Source organism: Ranitomeya imitator, chromosome 3 (genome assembly GCF_032444005.1).
Source record: "Ranitomeya imitator isolate aRanImi1 chromosome 3, aRanImi1.pri, whole genome shotgun sequence".
NCBI classification, from domain to species: Eukaryota; Metazoa; Chordata; class Amphibia; order Anura; family Dendrobatidae; genus Ranitomeya; species Ranitomeya imitator.
In genome coordinates, this window is record NC_091284.1 from 825,987,189 (window position 1) to 826,004,929 (window position 17,741).

The 17,741-nt window shown below is 42.7% G+C and overlaps 1 protein-coding gene across 1 annotated transcript in view; it reads left to right on the plus strand.

Moving 5' to 3' along the window:
- Positions 1-17,741, plus strand: part of RELT (RELT TNF receptor) — a 46,125-nt gene that overhangs the window by 19,798 nt on the left and 8,586 nt on the right. Inside the window, exons 3-10 of the mRNA XM_069759425.1 lie at positions 5,122-5,238; positions 5,475-5,653; positions 5,736-5,815; positions 14,013-14,270; positions 14,943-15,017; positions 15,136-15,217; positions 15,872-16,102; positions 16,929-17,109. Coding sequence (XP_069615526.1) covers positions 5,122-5,238; positions 5,475-5,653; positions 5,736-5,815; positions 14,013-14,270; positions 14,943-15,017; positions 15,136-15,217; positions 15,872-16,102; positions 16,929-17,109 — 1,203 coding nt within the window. The remainder of the gene's footprint in view (positions 1-5,121; positions 5,239-5,474; positions 5,654-5,735; positions 5,816-14,012; positions 14,271-14,942; positions 15,018-15,135; positions 15,218-15,871; positions 16,103-16,928; positions 17,110-17,741) is intronic.

Genomic DNA, 17,741 nt, shown 5'->3' on the forward strand with positions numbered 1-17,741 from the left:
CTAATTATTGCTCCCACTGTTGATTTCTTCACTCCAAGCTGGTTGGCTATTGCAGATTCAGTCTTCCCAGCCTGGTGCAGGGCTACAATTTTGTTTCTGGTGTCCTTTGACAGCTCTTTGGTATTCACCATAGTGGAGTTTGGAGTCAGACTGTTTGAGGGTGTGCACAGGTGTCTTTTTATACTGATAACAAGTTTAAACAGGTGCCATTACTACAGGCAATGAGTGGAGGAAAGAGGAGACTCTTAAAGAAGAAGTTACAGGTCTGTGAGAGCCAGAAATCTTGATTGTTTGTTTCTGACCAAATACTTATTTTCCACCATAATATGCAAATAAAATGTTAAAAAAACAGACAATGTGATTTTCTGGATTTTTTTTTTCTCAGGTTGTCTCCCATAGTTGAGGTCTACCTATGATGTAAATTACAGACGCCTCTCATCTTTATAAGTGGTGGAACTTGCACTATTGCTGACTGACCAAATACTTTTTTGCCCCACTGTATATATGTATATATATATATATGTGTGTATATATATATATATATATATATATATATATATATATATATATATATATATATATACATACAGGATAAGGTCCTATTAATCAGCAGACTCTGTAAGGATGCGTCTCGGTGGATGACGAGGGAGATCGATGCTGAATGTGCTGCATTGTCATGATGACGCTGCTGCTGGGAAATTGCTCGGTCTCTGCTGCCTCCTCTTCCGACGGCGGGACGCCCAGCGTGAAGGAGACCGTGGTGCCCTTGAGGCTGCGCCGTGCACCGCTGCGGGGACGGTGGACTGTCTGTGATTGAGGAACCTCTGCAGCATTGACAGCTTGGATCCAGCTGACTCACGGGGCGCACGGCGCTGTCCCTGCAGGGAGGTCACCGTGACTAGATATTTGCTGCACTGACTCCATTATTCACCGCTTTCCCGAGTGCTGACTGGTAGATCTATGCAGCCATCCTGGGAAAGCTGGGTGACCCCTTCATGGCCATATTGATTGTCTCCCTGCTTTATAGCGTCTCCGCGTTCAGCACCTTCTCAGATAATAATAAATATATAATGTACTCGTAACGAGAAACTGAAATCCTCTTAAAGGGACAGTGACATAAATATCACTGAAATCTGAGTTGCGGTGGCACAGTCGAGGAGCAGTGCTACTTATAGCGCCTGGTCAGGTTGCAGTAGGTGGTGTAGGGTGGCAACACCTTATATTGTAAATAGATTTATAAATAATAATATTGTTTTCTTGCGTTTTGGGGCAATAATCTCATTATTAGACCCATCTATGGATGTAAGCCGTGTCTCTACAGAATCTGATATAATAAGTGTATCGTCCCATGAAAGACCCCGAGGTCATGTGCTGCAGGGGGCTCATTGTGGTCAGAACAGATGGTGTCTGCGTTACCATGATACTAAACAGACGGCGCTGCTGCGTCCCTCGCCCTCTGGCACTACATGTCTGCTTATGGCATTCACAAATCTAGAAGAAGCTCCGAGGAATCCGGGACATAAGACGCTCCTGAAATGGCATCACAGGCAATACAGGACGGCTATAGGGCAAGATAATCCCAAACCGACCAACATGGGGCGTTACTATGTGTATACCTGCACATAGGGGCAGTATTATAGTAGTTATATTCTTGTACATAGGGGCAGTATTATAGTAGTTATATTCTTGTACATAGGGGCAGTATTATAGTAGTTATATTCTTGTACATAGTGGCAGTATTATAGTAGTTATATTCTTGTACATAGTAGCAGTATTATAGTAGTTATATTCTTGTACATAGTGGCAGTATTATAGTAGTTATATTCTTGTACATAGGAGCAGTATTATAGTAGTTATATTCTTGTACATAGGAGCAGTATTATAGTAGTTATATTCTTGTATATAGGGGCAGTATTATAGTAGTTATATTCTTGTATATAGGGGCAGTATTATAGTAGTTATATTCTTGTACATAGGAGCAGTATTATAGTAGTTATATTCTTGTATATAGGGGCAGTATTATAGTAGTTATATTCTTGTATATAGGGGCAGTATTATAGTAGTTATATTCTTGTACATAGGGGCAGTATTATAGTAGTTATATTCTTGTATATAGGAGCAGTATTATAGTAGTTATATTCTTGTACATAGTAGCAGTATTATAGTAGTTATATTCTTGTACATAGTAGCAGTATTATAGTAGTTATATTCTTGTACATAGTAGCAGTATTATAGTAGTTATATTCTTGTACATAGGAGCAGTATTATAGTAGTTATATTCTTGTACATAGGAGCAGTATTATAGTAGTTATATTCTTGTACATAGGGGACAGTATTATAGTAGTTATATTCTTGTATATAGGGGGCAGTATTATAGGAGTTATATTCTTGTACATAGGGGCAGTATTATAGGAGTTATATTCTTGTACATAGGGGCAGTATTATAGGAGTTATATTCTTGTACATAGGAGCAGTATTATAGGAGTTATATTCTTGTACATAGGAGCAGTATTATAGTAGTTATATTCTTGTACATAGGAGCAGTATTATAGTAGTTATATTCTTGTACATAGGGGGCAGTATTATAGTAGTTCTTGTACATAGGAGCAGTATTATAGTAGTTATATTCTTGTACATAGGGGCAGTATTATAGTAGTTATATTCTTGTACATAGGGGCAGTATTATAGTAGTTATATTCTTGTACATAGGAGCAGTATTATAGTAGTTATGTTCTTGTACATAGGGGGCAGTATTATTCATGCACTTAATATTTTAGTTTTTCTTCAGCAGTTGTCCCTTTTCCAGCTTGGTTTTCCAGTATAAGGAATTTGTGAATCTGCTCAGTTGTCTCTTCTCCAGATTTCAGTTATACAATATCCGTCACAATAGAAGCTTCTGGAGGAGATTTTTTCATCTCTCATCTGACATTCCTTTTGCTTTATGAAGAACATGTGACTGTTATCTCCCTCCCTCTCTTGCTCTGAGTGTTTCTATATCTGTCCCGGATCCGTGTCCGGCCGGCCGTCCATCTCCATTTGTACTGTGCATCCATCACTTCCTCGTCTCCGGCGGTTTCTCGGTAGCTGCAGTCAGCTGTATAATGTCTGGGTATTGGGTTACATGGCCGCTTGCACAGGACGTTGCTACCACTATAGAGTAGTCCTGTGTCTGCAGCTGCGCACGTCCTCCGCCCGTCATCACTCATCTGTGTAATCTAATATTGTAAAACCTTTATATTGCAGGAGCCATACTATTACAGTTCAGCCATGTAATTTGCAGTTTTATTGAATGGCAAAAATAAATGTTGGCCCTTCTGTATGGTGTCTCCGTACTCCAATTATTCTGGTGCAGTCACATTTGGGTGATTTATGTACATGTCATTAGACCTTTCAGCCTTATGTTGGGGGCATTGCCCAAGGTATACCCCTGGCAGAAGGTCTGTGCTGGAAGCCTCTGCATAGAAAACCACAGTCTGGCACTTTTTTGGCCAATCTGTACCAACCCTAAAGAATGGCATGGTGGGAGCCTATATGGCAAACATAGGGCTAAAAATGCAGCCTGCAGACAAATTCTGCTTACTAGTTGGAAACTTTCTTAGGGGACCGTTGCTTTAAATAATGTCTATGTATACATACAACCAGGTTATAAACCTGTTTAATTCCTTTTGTGTGGTTTGCAACAACACAAAATAAACAGGAAAAAAAGGCAAATTGGACATAATCTGACACACAACCTCTAAAATGGGCAGAAAAAAAAATTATTGGCTACGTTCCAACATTGTGGGTAAACAACTTTGTTTCAAGCTTGTGATGCTCATTCAGAATCGCTTGTGGCAAGTAACAGGTGTGGCACATGAAAATCACACCTGACACCAGATAAAGGGAGAAGGTGACTCAATCTTTGCATTGTGTGTCTGTATGTGCCGCACTAAGCATGGAGAACAGAAAGAGGAGAAGAGAACGGTCTGAGGACTGGAGAACCAAAATTGTTGAACAATATCCACAATCTCAAGGTTACAAGTCCATCTCCAGAGATCTTGATGTTCCTTTGTCCACGGTGTGCAACATAATCAAGAAGTTTACAGCCCATGGCACTGTAGGTAATCTCCCTTCTACTGCAAGAAAAATTGTTGAAAATTTGAAACACAGGATAGTCTGGATGGTGGATAAGCCCCTATCAAGGGCCAAGCTGTCCTGCAGGCTCAGGGCGCATCAGTGTCAGCGCAAACTATCCGTCCACACATGAATGAAATGTAACACTATATGGTAGGAGACCTAGGAGGACCCCACTGCTGAGACAGAGACATGAAAAAGCTAGACTGAAGTTTGCCAAAATGTACAGGAGTAAGCAAGTAAGCCAAAATCCTTCTAGGAAAAGTGTCTTGTGGACAGATGAGACCTAGAGAGAGCTATTTGGTAAAACATATCATTCTACTTTTTACCGAAAACTGAATGAAAATAACACTGCACCTACAGTCAAATATGGTGGAGGTTCAAAGATTTTTGAGCGGCAATGTAGTGCCCAGTGTCAGAAAGCTGGGTTTGCATCCTAGGTAATGGGTCTTCCTGCTGGACAATGACCCCAAACATACTTCCAGAGGCCCACAGAAATGGATGGAAACAAAGCGCAGGAGAGTCCTGAAGTGGCAGCAATGAGTCCAGATCTAAATCCCATTGATCACCGGTGGAGAGATCTTACAATTGGTGTGGGACGAGAGAGATCTGAGAGACCAGTTTACAAAAGAGCCGTCCAAAATTCTAGCTGAGAGGTGTAAGAAGCTTGTTGATGGTTATAACAAGCGATTGAATTACCAATAACGAATATTAAGTTGACGGTGACCCATTTTTGGAGTTGTGAAATTATGTCCAGTACACACAAAGAAAATAAACATGTGTATAACAAAACCAGGGGTGAAATTGCAATTTCCCGGGAGAAATACTTCATTTATAGGAACAATGTCAAGGGTGCCAACACTTTCAGCCATGTGTTTTATATATAAATTTAGTTTTTTTTTTTTTTTCTGTCTGATACATTCTTTATCATAAACTGTAATAATATGAATCTGCCTTATAATAAATGCCAAACAATTATTATTATTATTTTTTTTTCCTTCTCTGCAGATCCAGATCTGGGCAGGGATCTGTCAGGATCAGGGGTGTGGGATCGCAGAGTATCTGGATGGCGATGGAAACTGTGCGCCCTGTAGAAAATGCCCCCGGGGGCAGGAGCCAGATGGGGTAAGACCACCCCATGTTATTCTTCATAGTGACCCAGTGAATTATAATTTGGGGCCTTTTTAAACTGTTTCTCTGGAAGCGCTCACTTATATGATATTATTGGTGCCCTCCTCTCTCAACGTGACTCTGCCAGGCGGCGGGCACGAGTGGCATTTCTGTCCGCCAACATTTTAGAAATCGTATCGTATCAGTCGTACGTCTGTGCGTTTTCCATCACCTTCTCTTTCCTCCGCCAGGTCTGCGGCTTCGGAACGGGCGGCGGTGTTCGCTGCCGGGTTTGCGCCCCTGGGACGTTCTCCAGCCGTTACGGCATGTCGCCCTGCACTATGCACACACAGTGCGCTAAGAAGAAGAGGGTCCATCAGAGTGCGGGCACCGCCCGATCCGACACGGACTGTGGGGCATGCCTGCCGGGGTACGGGCACTTTTTGGGGGGGTATTTGGTGTATACGGTGTGATGGCGGCCTGCAGTAATTGTCTTGTCTGTCTTATGTCAGGTATTTTCCTCTGGTGCCTAATTCTGCAAACACTTGTGTGGCATGCTGGCTGGCGCCCCCGGACACCGTGGGATGTGAAGGTGGGTTCCCGCGTTCAGTACATTGTAGGGCCGAGGGGGGTAACGCTTCTCCACATCGCTGCTCTGGGGTCCCGGTAATCGCATTAAGTTGCTGCTGCCTTTTCCTTCCTCCCTGCTCGGGACATTGCTACAAATCCCTTTAGTTCCGTAGAGTCCTGTGATCACAGCAGCCTCTGCACCATTTCCAGCAGCTGGTCACTAGACGAGTCCCATCAGTGCAGTGTCCACCGGTCAGAGTCTCTCCAGAGAGGACAAAACTGCACAATAAGATCCAAGAGCACTCAGTAGTTTTCTTTTTTTCTTTCTAAAATTTTCTGAATTTTTATGGGGGAGGAGGTAATATTTTTTTTTTTTTTTTTTTTAACCGTATTTATTAGTCCCTTTAGGGGGACGTAAACCTATGATCATCTGATGGTGCGGCGATGGTAATTCTAAAAGGATTGTTTAATTTTTTGTTTTCCTAGCACCGTGCCTTTTTTTTTTATTTATTTTTTTTTATTGCCCTTGAGATTCACTCATTTTTCCAGATGTAGGGGGAGGACAAAAAACACCATTAACCCCTCTGTGACCTTAGACGTACTATCCCGTCGAGGTGCCCTGGGCTTATCTGACCCTGGACGGGATAGTACGTCATAGCCGATCGGCCGCGCTCACAGGGGGAGCGCGGCCGATCGCGGCCGGGTGTCAGCTGCTTATCGCAGCTGACATCCGGCACTATGTGCCAGGAGCGGTCACGGACCGCCCCCGGCACATTAACCCCTGGCACACCGCGATCAAAGATGATCGCGATGTGCCGGCGGTGCAGGGAAGCACCGCGCAGGGAGGGGGCTCCCTGCGGGCTTCCCTGAGCCCCCCGCAGCAACGCGATGTGATCGCGTTGCTGCGAGGGTCTCCTCACCTCCCTCCCTGCTCGAGCCCCGGATCCAAGATGGCCGCGGATCCGGGTCCTGCAGGGAGGGAGGTGGCTTCACAGAGCCTGCTTAGAGCAGGCACTGTGAAGCAGCCTGCACTCCTATCAGATCAGTGATCTGACAGAGTGCTGTGCAAACTGTCAGATCACTGATCTGTGATGTCCCCCCCGGGACAAAGTAAAAAAGTAAAAAAAAAATTTTCCAAATGTGTAAAAAAAAATATTCCAAAATAATGAAAAAAAAAAAAATATATATTATTCCCATAAATACATTTCTTCATCTAAATAAAAAAAAAAAAACAATAAAAGTACACATATTTAGTATCGCCGCGTCCGTAACGACCCGACCTATAAAACTGTCCCACTAGTTAACCCCTTCAGTAAACACCGTAAGAAAAAAAAAAATAAACGAGGCAAAAAACAACGCTTTATTATCATACCGCCGAACAAAAAGTGGAATAACACGCGATCAAAAGGACAGATATAAATAACCATGGTACTGCTGAAAACGTCATCTTGTCCCGCAAAAAAAGAGCCGCCATACAGCATCATCAGCAAAAAAATAAAAAAGTTATAGTCCTGAGAATAAAGCGATGCAAAAATAATTATTTTTTCTGTAAAATAGTTTTTATCGTATAAAAGCACCAAACCATAAAAAAATGATATAAATGAGGTATCGCTGTAATCGTACTGACCCGAAGAATAAAACTGATTTATCAATTTTACCAAACGCGGAACGGTATAAACGCCTCCCCCAATAGAAATTCATGAATAGCTGGCTTTTGGTCATTCTTCCTCACAAAAATCGGAATAAAAAGCGATAAAAAAATGTCACGTGCCCAAAAATGTTTTCAATAAAAACGTCAACTCGTCCCGCAAAAAACAAGACCTCACATGACTCTGTGGACCAAAATATGGAAAAATTATAGCTCTCAAAATGTGGTATTGCAAAAAATATTTTTTGCAATAAAAAGGGTCTTTCAGTGTGTGACGGCTGCCAATCATAAAAATCCGCTAAAAAACTCGCTATAAAAGTAAATCAAACCCCCCTTCATCACCCCCTTAGTTAGGGAAAAATAAAAAAAAATGTATTTATTTCCATTTTCCCGCTAGGGCTAGGGTTAGGGCTAGGGTTAGGGCTAGGGTTAGGGTTAGGGTTAGGGCTAGGGTTAGGGCTAGGGTTAGGGCTAGGGTTAGGGTTAGGGTTGGGGCTACAGTTAGGGTTGGGGCTAAAGTTAGGGTTAGGGTTTAGATTACATTTACAGTTGGGAATAGGGTTGGGATTAGGGTTAGGGGTGTGTCAGGGTTAGAGGTGTGGTTAGGGTTACCGTTGGAATTAGGGTTAGGGGTGTGTTTAGATTAGGGTTTCAGTTATAATTGGGGGGTTTCCACTGTTTCGGCACATCAGGGGCTCTCCAAACACGACATGGCGTCCGATCTCAATTCCAGCCAATTCTGCGTTGAAAAAGTAAAACAGTGCTCCTTCCCTTCCGAGCTCTCCTGTGTGCCCAAACAGGGGTTTACCCCAACATATGGGGTATCAGCGTACTCAGGACAAATTGGACAACAACTTTTGTGGACCAATTTCTCCTGTTACCCTTGGGAAAATACAAAACTGGGGGCTAAAAAATAATTTTTGTGGGAAAACAAAAAGATTTTTTATTTTCACGGCTCTGCGTTATAAACTGTAGTGAAACACTTGGGGGTTCAAAGCTCTCACAACACATCAAGATGAGTTCCTTAGGGGGTCTACTTTCCAAAATGGTGTCACTTGTGGGGGGTTTCTACTGTTTAGGTACATTAGGGGCTCTGCAAACGCAATGTGACGCCTGCAGACCATTCCATCTAAGTCTGCATTCCAAATGACGCTCCTTCCCTTCCGAACCCTCCCATGTGCCCAAACGGTGGTTCCCCCCCCACATATGGGGTATCAGCGTACTCAGGACAAATTGGACAACAACTTTTGGGGTCCAATTACTCCTGTTACCCTAGGGAAAATACAAAACTGGGGGCTAAAAAATAATTTTTGTGGGAAAAAAATTTTGTTTTATTTTTATGGCTCTGCATTATAAACTTCTGTGAAGCCCTTGGTGGGTCAAAGTGCTCACCACACATCCAGATAAGTTCCTTAGGGGGTCTACTTTCCAAAATGGTGTCACTTGTGGGGGGTTTCAATGTTTAGGCACATCAGTGGCTCTCCAAACGCAACATGGCGTCCCATCTCAATTCCTGTCAATTTTGCATTGAAAAGTCAAACGGCGCTCCTTCCCTTCCGAGCTCTCCCATGCGCCCAAACAGTGGTTTACTGCCACATATGGGGTATCAGCGTACTCGGGACAAATTGGACAACAACTTTTGAGGTCCAATTTCTTCTCTTACCCTTGGAAAAATAAAAAATTGGGGGCAAAAATATAATTTTTGTGAAAAAATGATTTTTTATTTTTACGGTTCTGCATTATAAACTTCTGTGAAGCACTTGGTGGGTCAAAGTGCTCACCACACCTCTAGATAAGTTCCTTAGGGGGTCTACTTTCCAAAATGGTGTCACTTGTGGGGGGTTTCAATGTTTAGGCACATCAGTGGCTCTCCAAACGCAACATGGCGTCCCATCTCAATTTCTGTCAATTTTGCATTGAAAAGTCAAACTGCGCTCCTTCCCTTCCGAGCTCTCCCATGCGCCCAAACAGTGGTTTACTGCCACATATGGGGTATCAGCGTACTCAGGACAAATTGGACAACAACTTTTTGGGTCCAATTTCTCCTGTTACCCTTGGTAAAATAAAACAAATTGGAGCTGAAGTAAATTTTTTGTGTAAAAAAGTTAAATGTTCATTTTTATTTAAACATTCCAAAAATTCCTATTAAACACCTGAAGGGTTAATAAACTTCTTGAATGTGGTTTTGAGCACCTTGAGGGGTGCAGTTTTTAGAATGGTGTCACACTTGGGCATTTTCTATCATATAGACCCCTCAAAATGACTTCAAATGAGACGTGGTCCCTAAAAAAAAAATGGTGTTGTAAAAATGAGAAATTGCTGGTCAACTTTTAACCCTTGTAACTCCCTAACAAAAAAAAAAATTGGTTCCAAAATTATGCTGATGTAAAGTAGACATGTGGGAAATGTTACTTATTAAGTATTTTGTGTGACATATCTCTGTGATTTAATTGCATAAAAATTCAAAGTTGGAAAATTGCGAAATTTTCAAAATTTTCGCCAAATTTCCGTTTTTTTCACAAATAAACGCAGGTACTATCAAAGAAATTTTACCACTATCATGAAGTACAATATGTCACGAGAAAACAATGTCAGAATCACCAGGATCCGTTGAAGCGTTTCGGAGTTATAACCTCATAAAGGGACAGTGGTCAGAATTGTAAAAATTGGCCTGGTCATTAACGTGCAAACCACCCTTGGGGGTAAAGGGGTTAAAGGGAACATGTCGCCATGAAAATACAGTTTTAGGCTGGAGTCACACTAGCGAGTTTTACGGACGTAAGAGCGCAGAAAATACGTCCGTAAAACTCGCCTAACAAACGTCGCAATGCTTCTCTATGCCCCTGCTCCTATCTGCCGTATTTTACTGATCAGTATTATACGGCTTTCTACGGCCGTAGAAAATCGCAGCATGCTGCGTTTGTCACTGTATTGCGCAAAAAAAAGCCAATTAAAGTCTATGGAAGCCCCAAAAATACGGATCACACACGGACCAGCAGTGTGACTTGCGAGAAATACGCAGCGGTGTTAGCGAGAAAAGCCGGTAATTCGGTGCGGTGTACAGTAAAATCACACTGACAGATTACAATAGAATAGGTCTAATAAATGTGTACACATAGAATATATATATATATATATATATATATATATATATATATATATATATATATATATATATATATATATATATTAGTCAGTGAGACACATATACAGTGGGGCAAAAAAGTATTTAGTCAGTCAGCAATAGTGCAAGTTCCACCACTTAAAAAGATGAGAGGCGTCTGTAATTTACATCATAGGTAGACCTCAACTATGGGAGACAAACTGAGAAAAAAAAATCCAGAAAATCACATTGTCTGTTTTTTTATCATTTTTTTTGCATATTATGGTGGAAAATAAGTATTTGGTCAGAAGCAAACAATCAAGATTTCTGGCTCTCACAGACCTGTAACGTCTTCTTTAAGAGTCTCCTCTTTCCTCCACTCATTACCTGTAGTAATGGCACCTGTTTAAACTTGTTATCAGTATAAAAAGACACCTGTGCACACCCTCAAACAGTCTGACTCCAAACTCCACTATGGTGAAGACCAAAGAGCTGTCAAAGGACACCAGAAACAAAATTGTAGCCCTGCACCAGGCTGGGAAGACTGAATCTGCAATAGCCAACCAGCTTGGAGTGAAGAAATCAACAGTGGGAGCAATAATTAGAAAATGGAAGACATAAAAGACCACTGATAATCTCCCTCGATCTGGGGCTCCACGCAAAATCCCACCCTGTGGGGTCAGAATGATCACAAGAACAGTGAGCAAAAATCCCAGAACCACGCGGGGGGACCTAGTGAATGAACTGCAGAGAGCTGGGACCAATGTAACAAGTCCTACCATAAGTAACACACTACGCCACCATGGACTCAGATCCTGCAGTGCCAGACGTGTCCCACTGCTTAAGCCAGTACATGTCCGGGCCCGTCTGAAGTTTGCTAGAGAGCATTTGGATGATCCAGAGGAGTTTTGGGAGAATGTCCTATGGTCTGATGAAACCAAACTGGAACTGTTTGGTAGAAACACAACTTGTCGTGTTTGGAGGAAAAAGAATACTGAGTTGCATCCATCAAACACCATACCTACTGTAAAGCATGGTGGTGGAAACATCATGCTTTGGGGCTGTTTCTCTGCAAAGGGGCCAGGACGACTGATCCGGGTACATGAAAGAATGAATGGGGCCATGTATCGTGAGATTTTGAGTGCAAACCTCCTTCCATCAGCAAGGGCATTGGAGATGAAACGTGGCTGGGTCTTTCAACATGACAATGATCCAAAGCACACCGCCAGGGCAACGAAGGAGTGGCTTCGTAAGAAGCATTTCAAGGTCCTGGAGTGGCCTAGCCAGTCTCCAGATCTCAACCCTATAGAAGGGAGTTGAAAGTCCGTGTTGCCAAGCGAAAAGCCAAAAACATCACTGCTCTAGAGGAGATCTGCATGGAGGAATGGGCCAACATACCAACAACAGTGTGTGGCAACCTTGTGAAGACTTACAGAAAACGTTTGACCTCTGTCATTGCCAACAAAGGATATATTACAAAGTATTGAGATGAAATTTTGTTTCTGACCAAATACTTATTTTCCACCATAATATGCAAATAAAATGATAAAAAAACAGACAATGTGATTTTCTGGATTTTTTTTTCTCAGTTTGTCTCCCATAGTTGAGGTCTACCTATGATGTAAATTACAGACGCCTCTCATCTTTTTAAGTGGTGGAACTTGCACTATTGCTGACTGACTAAATACTTTTTTGCCCCACTGTATGTATATATATATTATTACTTCATACAGCGCTAGATAGCTTTAAAGTCGGTAATTCAATTGCCGGCTTTTGCTTTCTCCTTCCTAAACCCGACATGATATGAGACATGTTACATACAGTAAACCATCTCATATCCCCATTTTTTTTGCATATTCCACACTACTAATGTTAGTAGTGTGTATATGCAAAATTTGGCCTTTCTAACTATTAAATTAAAGGGTTAAATGGCGGAAAAAATTGGCGTGGGCTCCCGCACAATTTTCTCCGCCAGAGTAGTAAAGCCAGTGACTGAGGGCAGATATTAATAGCCTGGAGAGGGTCCATGGTTATTGGCCCCCCCCCCCTCGGCTAAAAACATCTGCCCCCAGCCACCCCAGAAAAGGCACATCTGGAAGATGCGCCTATTCTGGCACTTGGCCACTCTCTTCCCATTCCCGTGTAGCGGTGGGATATGGGGTAATGAAGGGTTAATGCCACCTTGCTATTGTAAGGTGACATTAAGCCTAATTAATAATGGAGAGGCGTCAATTATGACACCTATCCATTATTAATCCAATACTAGTAAAGGGTTAAAAATAATATTATAATATAATATTAATATACTATTATTATAATAATATTTTATTCTACGCTCAATCCACTCACTGAAGACCCTCGATCTGTAACTAAAAAAAAAAAAATAAACAAACAATATACATACCTTCCGAAGATCTGTAACGTCCAACGATGTAAATCCATCTGAAGGGGTTAAAATATTTTGCAGCCACGAGCTCTGCTAATGCAGCGTTGTTCGTGGCTGCAAAAACCCCGGAGAATGTAGGTAAAGTAGGTCAATGACCTATATTTACCTTCATTTGCGGTGAGGCGCCCTATATATATATATATATATATATATATATATATATATATATATATATATATATATATATATATATATATATATATATATATATATATATATATATATATATATATATATATATATATATATATATTTTTTTTTTTTTTTTTTTTGTTTTGTTTTTAACACATGGATCCCTTGTATAGCCGTATGTCGGTTTTGCAAGCCTGTGAGAAAAACACGCAGTACGGATGCCATACGGATTACATACGGAGGATGCCATGCGCAAAAAAAAACGATGACACACCCTGCCTACGGAGGAGTTACGGACCACTATTTTGGGGACTTTTCAGCGTATTACGGCCGTAATATATGGACCGTATTATCTTACGCTGAGTGTGACTCCAGCTTTAATCTGCAGGGGAAGCTTTGTCGTTTGACATAGGTCTGTGAGAAAATATCCAGCGTGATCTGTGCTGGGATTTGTGGTCCTATCGGAGATTGCCAGCTCCAATGAGGGGCGAGGGGCTGATTCCCCTCCGATTTACAACAGGACACGTGGCAGAAATTGGAGGCTGCTGATCTTGGTTTCTGCTGTGAATCCACACATGGATTGGCCTAAATTTGTGGGGATTATATAGATTTTGTCATCTGTGACCCCAATAAAAGTTAATTTGTGTGACTGGTTTACTAGAGGCATGGATGTAATCGCAAAAAAATTTTAAAAAAAAACAACAAAAATGTAAATGCAGGTGCGGCATACGTGTAAATTCCTGACTGTGTGAACCACTATGTAGGAAACTCGATAATTGTAGCATACGTGGCCTATAAGTCTCCTCACTGTGACATGCCTGGCTTGTCACTCTCCAGAAGACCCTAGCACATAGGTGGAAAATCTCGAATTTTTTTTTTTTCCCCTTCAGGACAAAGAACACTAAGAAACCGTTCTCCAAGAACATTAGAGGCTGCCAATAACCAAGAGCAAAAGCCCACCCAGAACGGCACCCGCAAAGGGGTCCCGGAGGAGTCCGGAGCTCAGTACGCGGTGCTGGCCATCGTCCCCGTCTTCTGCATGATGGGGCTGGCTGGAATATTACTGTGCAATGTTCTAAAAAAGAAGGGGTATCGCTGCACCTCTCAGAAGGTGGAAGAGGAGGCCGAGGCAGCTCCGGAGAAGGACTGTGAGTACCGGAGATGTCTTACCTCCAGAAGTCTGACTATATTTATTTTTCTCTGGCATTTGAATGTTAGACTGTGTGAATGTTGCAGCCGAGGCTCGATGTCCTCCGCACCTCGCTGGGTACAAGTGTGACGTCAAAGCTGGAATTGCACCATGTGCCAAACCACAAGCGTGCGCTCCCTTGATGGGGCTGAGGCTCTCCGAGGAGCTGAGAACAATCCTAATTATCCTCCGTGCCGCTCCTCCCGTCTGCAGCGATTAGTCTCCTCCAAGTTCATCAACGAATTAAAAAATTATTTATGATGGGAAAATTTTGGTCATTATAAAAGTTTCTGCTTTCGTTCCCCTTCCATCTGTCTGGGTCCTTCTGTCCACCGCTGCCGCGACGTCTGCTGTCCGCATTGACCTCATCCCAGAAGACCCGAATAGCCAATTAGTCCTCATCCATCTGCATTAATGCTTGCCCCCCAACCTACGGGGTCTCCGATTAGTTGTTTCCATGGAGACTAATTGTTCTTTTTTGTCTTCCGATCATTACTTGCTACAATAAATCCCGGTTGACTCTTCCATCTGTCGCATAGTTGAGCGTTTTGGATGTTACGCGGAGGGACGGCAGAGTCCATGGTGGTCGGCGGCTGCTGCGGAGGATTCACTCCGTCTCTTTCTCCCTTAGGTAATATTATGTTAGAGGAGAATGGGAACGAAGACACCATCGGGGTCCTTGTGCGTCTGATCACCGAGAAGAAAGGTTTGTAGAATGAGGTTCAAATGCTGAACGCTAAATTTTGTTTTAAGACGCCTTTATGTTTTAATATTCAAGGTGAAAATTTGACTTTTTTTAAGTGTGGATTTTTTTTTCCTTCCAGAAAACGCTGTGGCTTTGGAAGAACTGCTGAAGGAATATCAAGCCATGCAGACGTCCACAACGGGTAACAAGTCGCCTGAAAAGTGAGTTTCTTGGCAGCAGAAGTCTTCCTATAGCACCCCCAGAGGAAAAATGAAGTATTACACCTTATGGGTCCTCCCTGGTTTGATATGCTTCTTTTTTTGGCTAATTGATGAAGGTCCAGACTGCGCCTCCCTTCTACTTAGTATTTCCTAACTGGTTACTTGAAATGACCCTCTTAAGGACCCTGTCTGTATTTCTCACCCCTTTCACAAGACGGTGAGATGTCCATTATTGCTGCGTGATGGCCGCCTGTGTGTTCAATTAGAGATGAAGTGAAAATAGATCTAATGGGTCACATTGAGCTCATGTTGTCTCTTGTAATCCCACCCCAAGGCAGATTACCGAGACCTTATTATATGGCCGCCACCCAACCGGCGTCATTGAGCCTCAATTTTGCTCACGCCCTCTGAATTCTGCCTGTAGACACAATACTTGCAGCTCCGCAGAGCGGACGGCGGCGTCTACGCCTCCATTCCTGACTTGTGACTGGCTAATCTGTTTTGCATGACATCACAAACGGCGACTATTTAGTGGTGACTTTATGCAAAAAAAAAAGATGTAAAAAAAAAATGCAAATGTCCAGGATGAATGTTCAACGTGGGAATCTGTCCTCCATTATCAGACGTTGTGATTCTTTTTCTTCCTTCTTCCAGCAAACCTCACCTCCTGCCCCAGATGCCGAACCTGTGCAAACACCAACATCACCTGCACACGGTCCAGGGCCCGGTGTCGTCCCGCTCCTGCTGCACTCGCTGCAGCCAGAAGAAGTGGCCCGAGGTCGTATCCCCTCCGCAGTCCGTGGGGGCTCCCACCAGCAATGGTAAAAGCGCCAGGACCTCCGCTAAGGCTGCCGTAGGAGAGATCACCATCCTCTCGGTGGGCAGGTAAGGGGATCCCGGGAGCGGATTACTGCGACATGATCACCAAGGATGATCAGGGCCAATTGTGTCCACGGGTTGTCGTTATATGCCGACTCCAGCGCTGAGCTGCATCTTTCCTGGCAGATGATGGCTGATTTAATCAGCCATCATGTGCCTTAGTAGCCGCGGGTACAGCCGAGCATGCGGCTATTAATTTATTAAATGGCGCTGTCAATCTCCGATGGGGGCACGCGTTATTCCACGCTTCCATCAGCATACCTGGGCACTGATGGGCCGCTATGACCTTCGGGGATCTGCTGAAGACCCCCGTGCCTGTTATTGCGATCCTCCAGTGAAAGCCAGCGTTTGTGATTTATCTCTATACGTAGCAGGGCTCAAGCACTGATGCGTATATAGTACAGACGATCGCGCCTTTAAGTCCCCCTAAGTGGACTAATAAAATACAGTAAAGGGTATAAAAAATAAATAATTTAAAAATATGACCAAAAAAACTACAAGTTCAAATCACCCCATAGAAAAAATACATATATTTGGTATCGCTGCGATCAGAAGCGTCCGATCTATCAACGTATAAAGTAAATTAATCCAATCGGTAAACGGCGTAACAAGAAGAAAATAAAACGCCAGAATTGAAGATGCAATAAGAGGTGATCAAAACCTCACATCTACCCCAAAATGGTAGCAGTAAAAATAGCAGCTTAATGCGCAAAAAATAATCCCTCACCAGGCCCCAAACGCAAATAAATAAATATATTAGTTAAAATATATCGGACATCAGATTGTTTAACAATTAACGTAATTCCTTTTCGACTCTCGTTTGACCCCTCAGGTTCCGTGTCGCCCGTATACCAGAGCAAAAGCCGAATCCCCCGGAAATGAAGGCCCTTTCTGACCTCTGTGTCAGGGACGTCCCGTGTCTTCCACCAAACGACGTCCCTGAACAAAGAGTGCTGCTGTCTAACACTGTGCGAGCCAAGAACCGGAGTCTAGAAGATACCAGCAAGTTGGAGGTAAGATCACTGCATCCAGGAGGTATTCTCAGAGCATGCTGGGACTTGCAGTGCAGTAGATGATACAATAACAATGCAAGTTCTGACTTTATGACCCTCCATAAGCTCGGAGTGCTGCCTCTGTGTTCTCCTTTTAAAAAAAACCACAAGGTGAGAAGTGGCCAGTGTTTTGCTCTTATTTTATTCCCGCTGTTCTTCTGAGTGTTCTATTTTTTAATTCTTTATTTAAAACTCCACCATACATTTGGAGAGATGGGATTTTTTATTTAGTTCCTATTTTTAAGCTCTTAGGGGGCGTGACTCATGGGGAAATGATGCAGAGCAGCCTAAAGACCCGCCCCAGAGGAGCCAATCATCCAATCTCCATTGTAAAGACCATTAAAATTAGCACAGACTAAAAAAGGCATTTATTTCTAGAACCATATGGCAGGTTAAAAAAAGCAAACAAACATCTGAAAAAGCGGGAGAGCAGCAGGAATAAAGTGAGGGCAAAAACTGGTGACAGAAGCCTGGAAGAGTCTATTCCCGGTATTTCTCCAGCCCCCATTAATAATGTCTCATGGAGATGTCACACGTCATCCCTTGTTTTATCATCCCTGTGCTAGGCAACAGAAAACTTATGAAAATTAAAG